The 16301-nt window shown below is 45.0% G+C and overlaps 2 protein-coding genes and 1 pseudogene across 2 annotated transcripts; all 3 read left to right on the top strand.

The window, feature by feature from the left end:
* On the top strand, positions 229–6942 carry LOC8069807 (annotated as a pseudogene).
* LOC8059194 (probable serine acetyltransferase 1) lies at positions 7596–8808 on the top strand. The gene has a single exon (XM_002456216.2). The coding sequence runs from the start codon at positions 7596–7598 to the stop codon at positions 8541–8543; it is 948 nt and encodes a 315-aa protein (XP_002456261.1). The 3' UTR covers positions 8544–8808.
* Positions 14692–16218, top strand: LOC8059195 (disease resistance protein RGA2). Its single transcript, XM_002456217.1, has one exon. It carries the CDS (start codon positions 14692–14694, stop codon positions 16216–16218), a length of 1527 nt encoding a protein of 508 aa, XP_002456262.1.

A 16301-nucleotide genomic window follows, 5' to 3' on the forward strand; every position in this document is an offset into this window, starting at 1 on the left:
AATTTGTTCTTAATTCCGGGAATCAGGATTATTCGCATTCTAGTGTTATACATGCGTGGATCTCACATAAGAGCGCACCATCTCCATTTGTCCATGTTTGCATGCAAAAGCTTGAAACATCGCGTCATGTGGAGTCCCGCTCTAGGAAAGAGCTCCTAGTCGTTTCACCAATCTCAATGGACCATTTCAATGCACTGTTTCCAAAACAAATCTGCTGACAAAGCATCAATGAAACGAACAATGAAACAACCTCCACAATGCATGAGTTTCACTTTGATGTTTCCTAGGCTGGGCAAAGCATTTAATTACTGCAAAATGATTGGATCACATGCAAGATGGTGAAACGATTTAGTCCTCAGTAGGGACTAGGGATTTCATCATGTTTCACCGCGTGGGAAACAACGCCAGCGGAGTTTCACCATGGTGAAACTACTTCCTTCTCTCTCCTCTTCGTTTCATGCAAAAAGTGCAGTTTTGCTGACATGACACTCTAATAAATGTGCATGACATCCTGGTGAAACCCCCACTGAGACTGGCCTTATTCCGCCCTTTAGCTAATATTCTCGAAACGACAGGAAAGGAACTGGACGTGAAACATTATACTCTCTCCATCCTGTCTATAATTGACATTTTAGCTTGTTACCAAGTGCAGCAAAGATTCTCGAAATTTTGACATTGCTTGTGTCCAGATGCACCAAACAATATCATGAATGTAGACATTTAAATGCACTGCCACAACAACAATTATAGCAGGACAAAGGGAGTAGAACATTATTTTCAAAGCTATGGTACAAAGGGATATCTTCATTCATATCGTTCGTTCAAGAGATGAAACGTGTACCTAATATAATTGTAATGATATTCATATGACATGGAGCATGTTTCACTTTGGTAATGCATGTTCCACTGTAGCACGTCAACTGTTACACAACCACATGTCATAGAATCAAATTTCATATAGTGAGAAAGCGAGGATACGAGGTTGTTTAGCCCTTTTTCTCACCTTCGGCCGGATTGAGTTCCCATTACGTTTGGAACGAGGTTGCACATTATTTCCATTTCTCGTTTGGCAACAAAGTTCCGAGAACGTAGAATAAGACCATGTTCCATATTGGCTTAAGATTCCACCTTATCACACCAACGAAGAACAAATTCTCATCCAAAGTTAATATGCTGGTTATATACCACCCCCCCCCCACCCACCCCCACCCCTCTCTAGTTAGTGGCATGCACAATAGATTTTAGATGCATCAGACACGTTGGTACAAAATAAGAGAATGAATGAATAATGCTAATTTTATTTTATTTTATTACTTCTCCTATATTTCAGGCGTCTAAATTTTTAAGATAACTTGTACAATTAACCAGTACATGTAAATTTTAAATTTTATATTTGATATTTGTCTTTGTATCGTAACATATCAATTTTTTTATCCTTATCTGATTATAGAAATAATTCTAAATTATTAATTATCTTTGTGTCAACATCGATCAGATTTGTTCAAGTTTGTGATTTTGTCAAATGGATCTTTTACTCTTGGAAAATCGCAGACTATGTCTACATAAACTACAAGGAACTAAAGTTACAATTTTAGTATAAAATATGTTCAATATTGTAGTTTCAAAGAAAACTAAATTACAATGAAATAAGAAACCGACATACACATCAGAGTTGCTCTCCATACCCGGAAAGGAGATTGTTCTGGGCAATGACTCCATTTTCGCGAAACAAGTCGGTAAAGTTGCATGACCCCGTACATGGACGCGTTTTGCCTAGATGAGTTGGGAAACTTTCTCGTCTGGAGAGCACTAATATTTAATAGGAGCAGATATAAAAAATACCTCATAATTAATCACTTTTTAGTAAATATAATTATGTTCTAAACGACTTTTTGGTATGGAGAAAATACTTATTTATTTGAAGCGAAGTGGCAAGAGACAAACATCTTATTTGCGGTCTTTCTTTCAAGATCGAGAAACACCATGTGAAATGTGAACAGCAGCATCCGATCGAGTAGACGAATTATTTGGATTACTGTACACGCAGCAGGTACGTATAGAAAAACATAAGGAAGTACGGTGCCTGCACTGGAAAGCGCCAGATGTGATCGATGCAAAACGATGAAGTTCACAAGCCCACAAGGCTAGATTGACGGCCTCACATGCATGTGTCCAAAGCCTCCAAAGGTGCTATACGGACACAGGCCAGAGGACTAATTCACGGCATCAGGTTTCCTAAAAAAACACACCGCATCAGATCAGATGGCAAATTTCATCGCATATGCATAGTGCGAAGGTACCCCTTCACAATTTATGTTTTTTGCTAGCGCTAGCAGACACATCTCGGTGATCTGATCAGATTAGATGCTCTTCATTCTGTGCGGTTCGGCTGAGACTTGGGAGCCTCATGTCCACTGAACTTCGCGCGATGCCTGTCCAAGTGTCCACCGTCGTGGTAAGATTCGCGTCGCTTGTCACTATTGCGAATCCGCTAGCTAGCTAGCTAGCAGATTTCTCAGTTCTCACGGTGTTGTTTACCAACTACTACCATATACTAGCGGCGCCCGGCGTCCGCTAGTTCCCTAGCTTACTGTCGATTTCCGACCATAAAACGAAGGTGCCCGGCCCGATATTCTTGCTTCCGCTGTGGCTAGCGGTGCCTCCTCTGCCGTGCGTCGTGGTGTACTGGTGTCGTCTGTCCACCATCCGCGCCCTGCTCTTCCTGACCACAATTATAGCCTGAAACACTTTTACTGGCATGCTGTATACTTAGGCCTTGTTTAGTTTATCCCAAAATCCAAAAAAAAATTCAAGATTCCCCGTCACATCGAATTTTGCGGCACATGCATGAAGCATTAAATATAAACGAAAACAAAAACTAATTACACAGTTTGTCTGTAAATCACGAGACGAATCTTTTAATCCTAGTTAGTTTATGATTGGACAATATTTGTCAAATAAAAACGAAAGTGCTACAGTAGCGAAATTCAAAATTTTTTCGGAACTAAACAAGGCCTTAGTACTCCCTCCGTCCTAAATTATAAATCATTTCAAGAATCTTGGAGAGTCAAAATTTTTGACCAAATTTATATAGCAAAATAATAATGTTTTTTTGGTACCAACCAAGTGTCATTAGATTCTTTGTTAGTTATATTTTCATAGTGCACCTATTTTATGACATAAATCTTTATATTTCTTTCTATATTTTTGGTCAAATTTGAAAATGCTTAGACTCTCTAAAATTTTTAGAATGACTTATAATTTAGAATGGAGTGGCAGTACACATGCACTTGTGGTACGCATGTTTTATGCAAAAACATTCCATGCGCAATCGTCAGGTACCGGCAATGAAATCTTCTACGGTTCAATTCATGTACCATACGTTGCAATGTTGTAAGAGGGTACAACAATATATCCAATGTTGCAAGAGGGTACAACAATATTTTTATGTGCAATGTTTCTAAAACCTTTTCCAAATGCAATGGAAATAGGGTCATGTTGAACAATGTTTAAATCATTTGTTCGTTAAGATACCCCAACTGCATATATGGTTGCAAATTGACTTGAAATATTTTTAAACGGCTCGTGCTGCCCCAATCTTATCCTTTTTCATACTTCCACGCATACTTCTTAGGGTTGCAGTTGTCATAACAATTAGAGATCTAGCACCCATCCCAATTAGAATTGCAACAAACGTACTCGTTTGGGCCATACCACAAATCTATAACTCTTATAAAGCTAAACCCCACTAGATGAATTCTCTCTTCATCCAAGGTGTCCGCATCATTCTCCACTAAGTGACCCACTAAATATTCTATCTCTTCATGCAAGGTGTCCATATCATTTCCCACTAAATCCATGTCATCCCATATTAATTACAAAAAATGATCATGTCATATATATCATGTGAAATACTTTAAATCTTTATTCTATTAACATACAAGTCATGTACATATACTATTTGTTTCATCACCCATTAATTCCTCTATAATGTAACCAAACATTAGTTTTTGTTCTATTAGCTTAGCAATTCTTTACTAGATCTAATACAATAAAATACATGTAAGTCAAATTCATATGTGTACATTTTACATACATAATACATTGAATACCGTATAATAATACTATATATATAATGATTTATTTTTAAAAAAGTTCCGCAGCAACGCACGGAGAATTCACTTAGTAATGATTAGGTTTGTTGCAATCAATATTTATGACACGACCCTAGCTAACGTATATGGGATGAGTGTTTTACATCTAATATACGTATTAATTAACGCCACAATAGGCATACCGACTAGGTTATAGGCAGATTAGGTTACAGGTTTGATATTGTGCCTAACCAATCGACTCACAAAACAAACAAAATGTATGATTGAATAAATAGTAGAAATACATATTTATCCAAAAAATTTATAATATATAGTTTATTATTGTAATTTTGTTTTAGATGATTGAGCTTTGCACTATGATCACCCATCCCAATTAGGAATGTAATTTTGTTTTTTGGCTTATAATCATATATAGGAAATATTTTTTCAGAGGTCTGGATAGCTTAACACAACGTCATGTATAGCAAACCGTTGTAATTATGCGCCCCGCATAGAACAGTGAACCGAGGTCCATATGCGTACTGTGAATACATGAGGGCACTTCCAATGCAGAAACCATCATAGTCTCTATAGACATTAATTGCAGTGCTACCTAAGCATTTTGCTGATGTGACGAGTTAGTTATTGAAGAGCGAGAGCAAAAATCATAGAAACCGGATGTAAGTTAGAAACCATGTCTACACGAGATCCAAGACATGAAGTAATATGATTGGTTGAAAATGGAGAGAGAGAATGAATGTGATTGGATAAAAAATTATTCTATAGAAATTATACCATAGTTTTTATATATAGTGTCTATTGAAATTAATAAGTATAGAAACTACATGTAGTTTTTAGCATTGGGAGTGCCCTGATAATGCAGACGGTGAGGTCTTTATATAATTGTGCGTTAGATTTGTATCGCATGATCTCTCACACCTAGATTCGAATCATAGATGAGTCCAAAGACAAAAAAAGATGTTGTAGGTTCATGATAAAAGTCGTACTTGATTCATGTACATAGAATAAACGTGAAAAAGAGATGGTGCACGTCAAGGATAAAAGTCATACTTAACTCAACTTAAAATAAACGGGACTTATAGTGAATATGGGATTATAGATGTACCATTAGACGTATTTGAGATTGAATATAAGTCGTCCATCTTACATGTAAATCACGGATGACAGAGGGCTTATATAGGATTGAACGTTGCTATAGAAGATGAGTAACATCACGTATGACAGAGGACTCATATAGTACGATGTATAGATCGAATGGTTTTTATAGATGGAGAGTCCCCTAAAAAAATGTGCTCTTTTATGTGTGATGATAGTAAAAAAATTATGGTCTCTTAATCTATTTCCAAAATAAGTCATTATAAACCAATATGTATTTATTATGCATCTACAATTATACAAGATACTTTTTATTTTTCATTGAGGTTAATATAAAAACACCATATATATTTTCTTTATGATCCTTATAAAGCTAATTCCCAAGTATAAGTTAATCTCAACATGTAAACTATCTATATCATCATTGACTATAACTATCGGCCCATGGTACGGCCCGGACCACGTCCTCTACCTCGGCCCATTGTCTGGAGCGCCTCCGTCCTACCTCACTGGCGAGTTCCCGGGAGACTACGGCTGGAATACCGCTGGGCTGTCGGCGGATCCCGAGACGTTTGCCAAGAACAGGGAGCTGGAGGTGATCCACTACCGGTGGGCCATGCTCGGCGCGCTTGGCTGCATCTTCCCTGGAGCTGCTCGCCCGCAACGGCGGCGTCAAGTTCGGCGAGGCCATCTACCACTACCGGACTCAGGAGCTTTGTCGTGTGTCTCAGGCACACGACAAAATGCCCAAAACACACGGCAAAAGACTTTGTCGTACGCTGCACACGATAAAGAGTGCACAACATAGTAGCTGACCTTAAAGACTATCTTTGCCGTGTGCCAACCGCCGGGTACACGACAAAACCTAATGTCGTGTGTCTTTTTATCACTTGGCACACAAAAGCAACGTAACGGTCGCCATCGCAGTAACGGACAGCTTTGCCGTGTGCTGCCTCACCAGACACACGGCAAAAAATACACGGCACAGTAGCCGTCGGTTCAAGGCCGGCGCCCAGATCTTCAGCGATGGCGGCCTCGACTACGTGGGGAACCCCAGCCGGCCTCGTGCACGCACAGAGCATCCTTGCCGTCTGGGCATGCCAGGCACGTACGTACTACAAAATCAATTCGACCTAAGCAGTTTGGATTTTGCTCTCATAGACTGATGTCACAATGCAATGCGATTGGCCGATTGCAAATAAATCGCATCGCGGACGATCGGCCAAATGGGGGCCGTGGAGGGGTACAGGGTGGCCGGTACGGTGGGCCGCTGTGGGTGAGGTGGTCGACCCGTTGTACCCTGGCGGAAGCTTCGACCCGCTGGGGCTCGCCGACGACCCGGAGAAGTTGGCGGAGCTCAAGGTGAAGGAGATCAAGAACGGCCGGCTCGGCGGCTCGCCATGTTTTCCATGCTCGGGTTCTTTGTCCGGGCTATCGTCACCGGCAAGGGGCCACTTGAGAACCTGGCCGACCATCTCGCTGACCCCCGTCAGCAACAACGCCTGGGCGTACGCCACCAACTTCGTCCCCGGCAACTGATGATTCATTTCGAGAGGCAACCTCCGGCCGGCGAATGAAACAGCGTGCTTGTGCCAAAGACGAGCGTTGCGCACGCACCCCGTATTTGGTCGTGTCATACTGTCATATGCTATTGTTTTAATTGTTGACGAAACAAGGATGATGGATGGCGGATGCTGTTACTCTCAGCTCTGTTTCTTTGATCGCAGTGTTTGATAGTACTAGTATTAAAGGAGAATTAAGGATCCCATATGCCTCTGTGGGCCGACTTTTCCAGGCATGCATGCAGGCTACAGGCTACAGGCTACAGCCATTCCCAGGCCAGACCAACTGGACAAAAATTGCCTGCGTAGTCGGCCCATGTAAACCTAATGGTATCGAACCCGAGAATGTCGAATGTGCGGAGGTATTCCGAATTTCCCAAAATCACAGTTCTACTTTTCACTTTTTTTTTAAAAAAAAAAGGGAAATCACAGCTCTATACTGATAGCAAGCGAATGCACCCTACCCTGGACCACCGCTTTGCAGGTTGCGGCTACGAGGAGCGACACGCAAGAGCTGGCGGTGCCCAACCAAACAGCACAAGTTTATCCCTGCCTCGTGAAATTCGTGATCATTTGACATCCGTGACCGTGCACGCTCCGCTTGCTCTCGGCAACTCGGGCCCGTGCTCTCCGGATGGGCCGGCCCACGTGGCTCCGCTTGGACCACTCCTGCTCTTGGGCTATATATTGCCGCTCCACCTCCTCCACCACCCAAGTCTGCGCTGCGCGCGAGCCACACCGCCCGCACAGGCACAGGAGATCCCATCCCCGCACACGGCACACCCCACCGGCCACACACGCAGGCACCGACGGCGACTCGAGGATGACGGCCGGCCAGCCGCTGCGCACCGAGCCAGCAGCCCAGCCCCCGCGGGTGTACCACAGCACCCCGCCCCCGCCCCCGCCGCCGCCGGCGCTCCAAGCGGACATCGTGCCGTCGTACCCGCCCCCCGAGTCTGACGGCGACGAGTCCTGGGTCTGGTCCCAGATCAAGGCCGAGGCGCGGCGCGACGCGGACGCGGAGCCGGCGCTGGCGTCGTTCCTCTACGCCACGGTGCTGTCGCACCCGTCCCTGGACCGCTCCCTCGCCTTCCACCTCGCCAACAAGCTCTGCTCCTCCACGCTGCTCTCCACGCTGCTCTACGACCTCTTCGTGGCCACGCTCGCGGCGCACCCGTCCGTCCGCGCCGCCGCCGCCGCCGACCTCGTCGCGGCGCGGTCGCGGGACCCGGCGTGCGCGGGCTTCGCGCACTGCCTCCTCAACTACAAGGGCTTCCTCGCCGTGCAGGCGCACCGCGTCGCGCACGTGCTGTGGGCGCAGAGCCGCCGCGCGCTGGCGCTCGCGCTCCAGTCCCGCGTCGCCGAGGTCTTCGCCGTCGACATCCACCCGGCCGCCACCGTCGGCAGGGGCATCCTGCTCGACCACGCCACGGGCGTCGTCATCGGGGAGACGGCCGTCGTGGGCAACAACGTCTCCATCCTCCACCACGTCACGCTGGGCGGCACGGGCAAGGCGGTGGGCGACCGGCACCCCAAGATCGGCGACGGCGTGCTCATCGGCGCCGGCGCAACCATCCTCGGCAACGTCAGGATCGGCGCCGGCGCCAAGGTCGGAGCTGGGTCCGTGGTGCTCATCGACGTGCCGCCCAGGAGCACCGCCGTGGGGAACCCCGCCAGGCTGATCGGCGGGAAGAAGGGGGAGGATGTCATGCCAGGGGAGTCCATGGACCACACCTCCTTCATACAGCAGTGGTCGGACTACATCATTTGAGCTTCAGCCCCGCAACCGCAAAGCTGCAAAAGAGCGAGCTCGTCTTGCTACTGCTATTGCGTATCGTGTGTATGTGCCGTTTTTAGCTGTAATTTCTTTTTGCAGTGAGGTGATCAGGTGACATGGTGTCTAGCTCGTCTCTGGAACCTGACATGGAGAAAGATGTGCTGAAAGTTCGCTCTGTAATTTTCGAAGCAGATGAACAATATTACTTTTTACTCTTAGCAAACAGTAGGAAAAGGGTAATTTTTGTTTCCAGATCAAATTTTGACTTGTCAATCATTGCATGATTGAGCGATGATACAAAAAAAAAAAAAAGGAAATCATCACTCGGAGGGCTTCTCAACCTGCAAGCCTATTTCATGATGGGGACAGGGAACATTTCCAGGTCCGCATGTTCACGCCGTGCACAAGAAACTCTGTGAAATCCCGTTGAAGTTCTGGCAGACTGAAAAGATAGGTGAATATTACGCGGCTCACGTCGAGGTCATTCGCTAATCGACCTCCCGTGTACACCGCCATATCTCTCAGTCAGCGACTGTGAAAGATGTCTTTCTCAGTTGTCACTTGCCAGCAAAATGGATATCGCATTGGCTCCTAAGTTTTTCTGGACGAAATAACCAAATCTTTACATGCCTTGATGCATAATCTACGATACCAAGTTGTAGTACTATGCTACAAGGAGTCTTAAGTACTAGTTAATTCATGTAGCACATGGTTTTAGATATTCTCGTGGGGAATCGCAGTGGCTGTGGTTGAAACATCCCCCACACAGCACTATTCCAACAGCAGCAGCCGGCTGCAAATATGCCACCAAACAGGCGAATAATTACATTCTCTGGACCCTCGAGGACACACTGCGCCTTTGACATTGCCAACTTGATGCAACATGGCAGATTGGCAGCCATATGCGGAGACGAAGGCGAACACGGCTTTGGCATCGTCACATTGATTTAGGAACTTTACCGATTTAGGACGTTTTTGACCTCACAGCTCGCTGATTGAACTATTAGTTCTCGACCGCAGATGCTGGAGAAAATTGTTGAATGGCAGGATCATTGCTTGTACAGATAGCGACGGCACAAACTGCATCTCAGTTTTTCTTGGGTAGTTGGGTGTACCAAGTGGAAGTGTGGAACATATATGGCATCATCCGTACTATATAATAATCGGGATGGCTTCCCTTTTTTCTGAATCGGGCGGTACACTTATCTATTATCTTAGTATAAAATGTCTTTAAAATATGGATTACTTCAAAGAAAATTTTCTCACTAGGATGCTGACGAGTTCACATGGGAGACCCTTCTTCCACCGGGATTCATGTACAATTTGATATAATATGGCAGCCAAAAACTGGAAGTGTACAGGATGAACACTCCTTCATCGGGTCCAAGATGACGATTGACTATGCTCTTGTTTAGTTCACCCAAAAAACTAAAAACTTTTTAAGATTTTCCGTCACATCGAATCTTAGGCACATGTATGAAGTATTTAAATATAAACGAAAACAAAAACTAATTACACAGTTTGCCTGTAAATTACGAGATAAATCTTTTGAGTCTAGTTAGTCTATAATTGGACAATATTTACCAAATAAAAAAATGTTATAGTACTATTGCCTTGTTTAGTTTGCAAAAATTTTTGTTTTTGGCTACTGTAGCATTTTGTTTTTATTTGACAAACATTGTCCAATCACGGAGTAACTAGGCTCAAAAGATTCATCTCATAAATTACAGGTAAACTGTGCAGTTAGTTTTTAGTTTTGTCTATATTTAATGCTCCATGCATACGACTAAAGATTTGATGTGACGGGTAATCTTGAAAATTTTTGCGAACTAAACAAGGCCACCTAAACCCAAAATTTTTTGGGAATTAAACAAGGCCTATGACTGAAAACAACAAATGTCACGTCACTGATGCCTGAAAACGTAGCACTGCCTTCTCTTTGTGACTGAAAACACAAACGTTCCAAATCATGGAAGTTTTATTGCTAGGTTCGAGCTGGCTACGTAGTGTTAAAATAAGAAAGTGTAATATATTCATGTACTCTTCACTTAACTTCCTAATTTAATAAAACCTGATTCTAGTCTGCATAATTAAAGGATGGACTCTCAGTTTTCTTATATAAAATATGGCAAGTACATGAATTACTTTTCTTTTATAAAATAATCATATATTTTTGTTTAAGTAGACATTATCTTTTTATTCTAAGAATGCACTATAATTCATGACAAATTTTAAATAGAATACACTACTTTTTAGGATGAAGAGAGTAAATTGTAATCTTTGGACTTAACAGCTGCACCTTAAATGTCGTGCTAGTGCTTGCATTTCAGCCGCATCCGCTTATTGCTGCTCTCTGCTTTGCTTGCAAGTTGCATCTGTCTGTTGAGTACCAGTCAACAGAAGTACAAAACCGATCGACACTTGCTTCGTTCTGACTCACTTCTAAACTCGAGCGGTGCTGCATGAAAAAAGAAGAAGCAATTATAACATATAGCAAGAGCGTATGCTAGTAAGTAAGCATCAAAATGAGAGTATATAAGATCTAAATAACTCTAACCTATGCACCATAATAATGAGCCTGATTTTTTTTTTAAAAAAATATATATATCTAAAACTGGTTTAATATTTTTTTCTGAGGTAAAAGCACATTTCTATTAATTTTCTAGGATTTAAACCATATTTTTGGATTTTAATTAAATTTCTTAAAAGATGGGTAATTCATTTGAAAGTTTATATTTCTATATAACAATTTTGGTAAAATCTATTTGATCCACCAAACTATTAATGTAGCCTAACTATCTTCCTCCTGGCCGATGTGTCATCACGTTATTAGACTATAAACTACTCAATCCATCTCAAATTGTAAGTCGTTTGACTTTTTTAATATCAAGTTTGACCACTCGTCTTATTCAAAGTTTTGTACAAAATATTACTTTTTTTTGTTGTATATTGGTTTATTAATAAAAGTTCTTCAAGAATGACTTAAATTTGACTATATTTGCACAAATTTTTTAAATAAGACGAGTGGTCAAACTTGAGGTAAAAAAAGTCAAACAACTTACAATTTGAAATGGAGGGAGTACCTTATAATAAAACCATCTAAATATAAAGAGGAAAAAAAAAACAATCAGAGGACTATTGGTTGCGGCTGTACGTGGATTTGTCACATGTGCCTCGCGAGCTCTCTTCCGGCTCGCGCGGACGCGGGCTGGGCTGCCCACCGCTGGCCCGCTTTGCAAGCGGACGATGCGTTGAGCCCATTCCCTCTACTCTAAAAGAAAGGAATCGGCTCAGAGCAGCAAGCAAGGGCTCTCCTCAATCAATCCCTCTCCCCCGTTTCCAATTGGATCACCTCTGCTTTCTCCACGATGCCCGGGAGCTTCGTCGACGTCGGCTGCCGCGGGGCGCGGGCGGTAGCGGCCGGGTGGTGGTCGCGGCGCCGGGTGCTGGCCGGATCGGAAGATGTTCATCCCAGCCTCGCGGTCCTGGCGCTTGAGCTCGCCCGCAAGGCCGGCGCCGGCGCCGGCGCCATGGAGCTCCTCCCAGATCTCAAGTGCGGCGCCGGTCCGTGCCTCCCCACCTGATCTCTCTTCCCGACTTATGCGCCGGGCGCCCGCGCTGCTCCTCCACACGGTGCTCCGCTGGCCCCCGTACCGCGCACCTTTCGACGCCTTCGTCTGGCAGCAGCGAAGCAAGATCCTTTCTTCCTCTACTTTCCGTTGCCCAGTGCTGTTTCTTGTCATGTTTTAGCATCGTATTAGTCAGAATCAGACGTGTTTGCTCAACAGTTCGCTTATTTAGTGTCCGTAACCTTGAGATGTTTGCTCAACAGCTCTGATTTGGATATCGAAGCAGCCTGCACTGACATGTATCGCACCGTACTTAACCCAGCGTTAGAAAGGATGTGCAACATGGTGCTGCCATTCTCTATTACTCTGCCAAGTTCCACCCTTTATGATCGATATAGTTCGATACAGCCGTTAAGAAGATTGCCTTCGTCTCCATTTGTCCATTCATTACTGTATGCCTGAAAGGAATCACAATTGTTTTTATCCTTTTGCTTCTGATGTTGCAATTTTATTCCGGGTATATCCAGACAGTTCCTGGACGAGAAATACTCTCGTCAGGCTGATCCTGAAGAACATGCAATTTAGTATCGACCTTTTAGACAGAAATGGAAGTTAAATATGCAATGAAACAGGGGGGGGGGGGGGGGGGAATCCTTGTGATATCTCACAATTTTTGCAGTGAAGTTTCATTGTCAAAAGATTGGACTACTTTGCGCCTGATCCTGTGATATCTCTGAATTCTGTAGACCTTTGACGGGTTCTGCTGCCATGTTTGGCACATTTGTTGTATTCGTGCCTTGAAATTTGCTAATTTTCCATCCGTTTCCAGTCAACATTGAGGAGAGCAAACACTTCCATAGACTAGAAGAAAACATTGTTTTTGTAGCAATACTGCACACTGGACAATTTACTTTGGCATTTTTATGATCAATCTGAATAGCATTTGATCCTAAAGTCTCAACCAAATCAATTGCAGCCACACTTTCCTATCTCCATTCCCTGATGCAGTTGCGGAGATGCAGTGGCGTAGCGTGGTTCAACAGCATGAGGGGGGCAAATTGTTCATTTCGGTATCAAATCATGGTGACATGTGTAGATATATACAGTTTAGCTGCTATTATATATGGCCATCAGGCTGGCCCGGCCTGGTGGGGGTCGGGCCTTGGGCCTTCACGGGAATAGTTGAGTAATAATTGGGAATGTTCCCCAGTCATCTTTCCATAGCGGGGAAGTTATTAGATAGCAATAAAACTCAAGGCGGGGAGGGACGACGCACCACGCCGGTCAGTAAAATAATTGTTACAAGTCGATCAGAGAAGATTGCAGATTTGCAGGTTTTGCAACGACACAGGCTCTTGAGCTGAAACCTTTGCATTGAGAAGCCTACTGGTACTTCTTCAAGACGATCGCGTTTGGGAGCACTGATGGCATGGATCAGCCGGAGTCGTCGCTGTTCCGTACACCACGCAGGAACAAGCAAATCTGGTATCGGCAGTTCGGCACACGGAAGGCATGACTGAATTCCATAATGAATTTTATGTCGTGCTCTATTATGGCTCTGTACGTATATGTTCTATACATACATTCATTCAGTATGTAGCATTAGCACACATTAGAGGTGTTTTACTTTGTGAATGCAACTTGGGTGTAGGAGGCTGTTATTAGGAACTGACTATTCAGGTAATGTTTTGGAAGGAGTAGAGAGCCACTGTAGAGAGGGAGTAGAGTCCATCTTTTGAGGCCTTGTTAGTTCCCAAAAAAATTTACAAAAAATTTTAGATTCCCCGTCACATCGAATCTTGCGACGCATGCATGGAGTATTAAATATAAACGAAAATAAAAACTAATTACATAGTTTACCTATAATTTGTGAGACGAATCTTTTGAGCCTAATTAGTCCTTGAATGGATAATATTTGTCGAATAAAAACGAAAGTGTTACAGTACTGAACAAGGCCTGAGGTTTGGAGTTTGTTTCTCCATGTAGCTGTTTGTCTGCCCAGGAGGGCTTTGTCTTGTACATACAACTATTTTTTTCTCTCTTAGTTGAAAGGCAGAGCTCATGCCACTACGTTAAAAAAAAACTATTCAGGCATGTTTTGTAGCTTGCTAGAAATTCAACTCAAAAGACCCTTAAAATCTCTGCTATTATACCATTTTCTACCCACGTGTCTGACACTTAGATCCGAAATTATTATTGTATCGATTTCACTTGGACTGAAATTTCAATACGCTTGACTGACCTACAAATCAATCTAGCTCCAAGTTCTCCGAACATTTATACAGAATCAAGCGACCATTGTGTCATATTCTTTTGTCTTCCTGAACCCTTGCAAACTTTTCAACGCTGAACCGCGAGCCATTCTGGCCCTTTAGTAGTGCGTTTTTACCTTGTACTCCCACGTTGTTCATTCTCCAGAGCTGAGTCAAAAGATCAGCGCACTCAGAGAGTCAGAGTATCCTTGCAATGAACGATCGAGACAATTCCTTCCATTAAAATCAACCTCCATGCCCCAGTCTCTACTGTGCCGTCATCAACCTTCCCCTTTTACTTTAGATTAGATTATTGTTGCAATGGAGCTCATCGTCTCCGCGATCATGAGCGATCTCCTGAACAGAGCCCTGTCCAAGGCGATCCAGAGGTACAGAAGGTCCAGGGCACAAGAGACAGAGCACAAGCTCAGGCGGCTGCACCGCGTGCTCCTCAAGATCGACGCCACGGTGGAGGAGGCTGAGGGGCGGCACATCACCAATCAGGCCATGCTCCGGCAGCTCCAGATGCTCAGACAAGGCATGTACCAGGGTCACCACATGCTCGACACCATTAGGTACAGGTACAGCGACGATGCGAGTGGTGGTGACCTCCCTGTGGCTGCCTTGCCTAGATTCAGTTCAGCTAGGCGCCTCCTCTCCCGGCCTTTCAACTTGCCGGTGCTGGGCACCGCGCTTGGCGCCGAGATCTCGAAGCAGCTGGAGAAGACGCTGGACGGCCTCGAGACGCTGGTGGGCGACACGGCGGAGTTCACCATCTTCTTGGAAGGATACCCTCGCATCTGCCGGCAGCCGTACAGCACGCACCTGGTTGTTGGCAGCGTGATGTTCGGGCGGCAGATGGAGATGGAGACGGTCATCGACTTCCTGCTCCGGCCAGACGCCCCTGGCAACGAGAAGAATCCCGGCGTGCTTCCAATCGTTGGCGCGGCGAAGATAGGGAAGAGCACGCTTGTCGAGCACGTCTGCCTTGACGAGAGGCTGCGCGGCCACTTCTCATCCATCGTTGTCTTCACCGTGGAGGATCTTGGCGCCGGAGACCTCGCCGCTTTCAGAGGCAACGCTGTGGTCAAGCACCAAGACGTCGCCGCCGCTGCCTCGCATGGCAGTGGCAGCAGGTCACTTGCTGTCATCGAGCTCGCCGGGGACGTGGACGTGGACGATGAGACGTGGAGAAGGCTGTACTCCTCGGCAGCGAGCAGCATGGGGAATAATGGGAAGATTGTGATCACAAGCAGGTCGGAGAAGATAGCTGCTCTTGGGACAACCAGGGCTCTCAGACTGAGGGCGCTCTCCAGAGAAGCCTACTGGTACGTCTTCAAGTCGCTCGTGTTCGGAAGCGCCAACCCCGGCGATCAACCAGAGCAGCTCGCGTCCCTGGGCATGCAGATCGCGGAGCTGCTGGACTGTTCCTTCTTGGCAGGAAACATAGTGGCGAGCTTGATGAGAGCCAACATGAACGCCGAGTTCTGGCGCAGGGTGCTGCGCTGCTTGAGAGACTACACAAGGAAACACCTGCTCATGTTTGGCGAGCGTCCTAGCCGTCTTCTGCAGAAAGGCAAGTCTGTGAGCCTTTGGAGAATGGCCAGGGCACACGATGCAGTTACAATCTGCAGCGTCTACCAGATACCAGCTACCCAGCACGATGTCCCTGATGTAACTGTGCAAGATCTTCTATCCGGGCGTGTTACTAGTCAGGAGGGGAGTTTCAGTGCGGTGGCATGGAGATCAACCATTCCGCCCTACTTCACCTACTTGGCAAGCTGCGCGTCGGAGACGGCCAGATGTTCTACGGTCAACAAGAAACGCCCAAGGCATGCAAGGGAATGAATAGAGTAGCAGAGTTTAGATGTATGCATGCGACCCTACACGCTTACTGTATAAACTCAAGTAGGATTATCATGTAGTCCAGT

This window comes from Sorghum bicolor, chromosome 3 (genome assembly GCF_000003195.3).
Source record: "Sorghum bicolor cultivar BTx623 chromosome 3, Sorghum_bicolor_NCBIv3, whole genome shotgun sequence".
Taxonomy (NCBI): Eukaryota; Viridiplantae; Streptophyta; class Magnoliopsida; order Poales; family Poaceae; genus Sorghum; species Sorghum bicolor.

Bases quoted from the DNA above. Each gene is read 5' to 3' on its own strand.
- LOC8059195 (XM_002456217.1), top strand. From the start codon at position 14,692: ATGGAGCTCATCGTCTCCGCGATCATGAGCGATCTCCTGAACAGAGCC.
- LOC8059194 (XM_002456216.2), top strand. From the start codon at position 7,596: ATGACGGCCGGCCAGCCGCTGCGCACCGAGCCAGCAGCCCAGCCCCCG.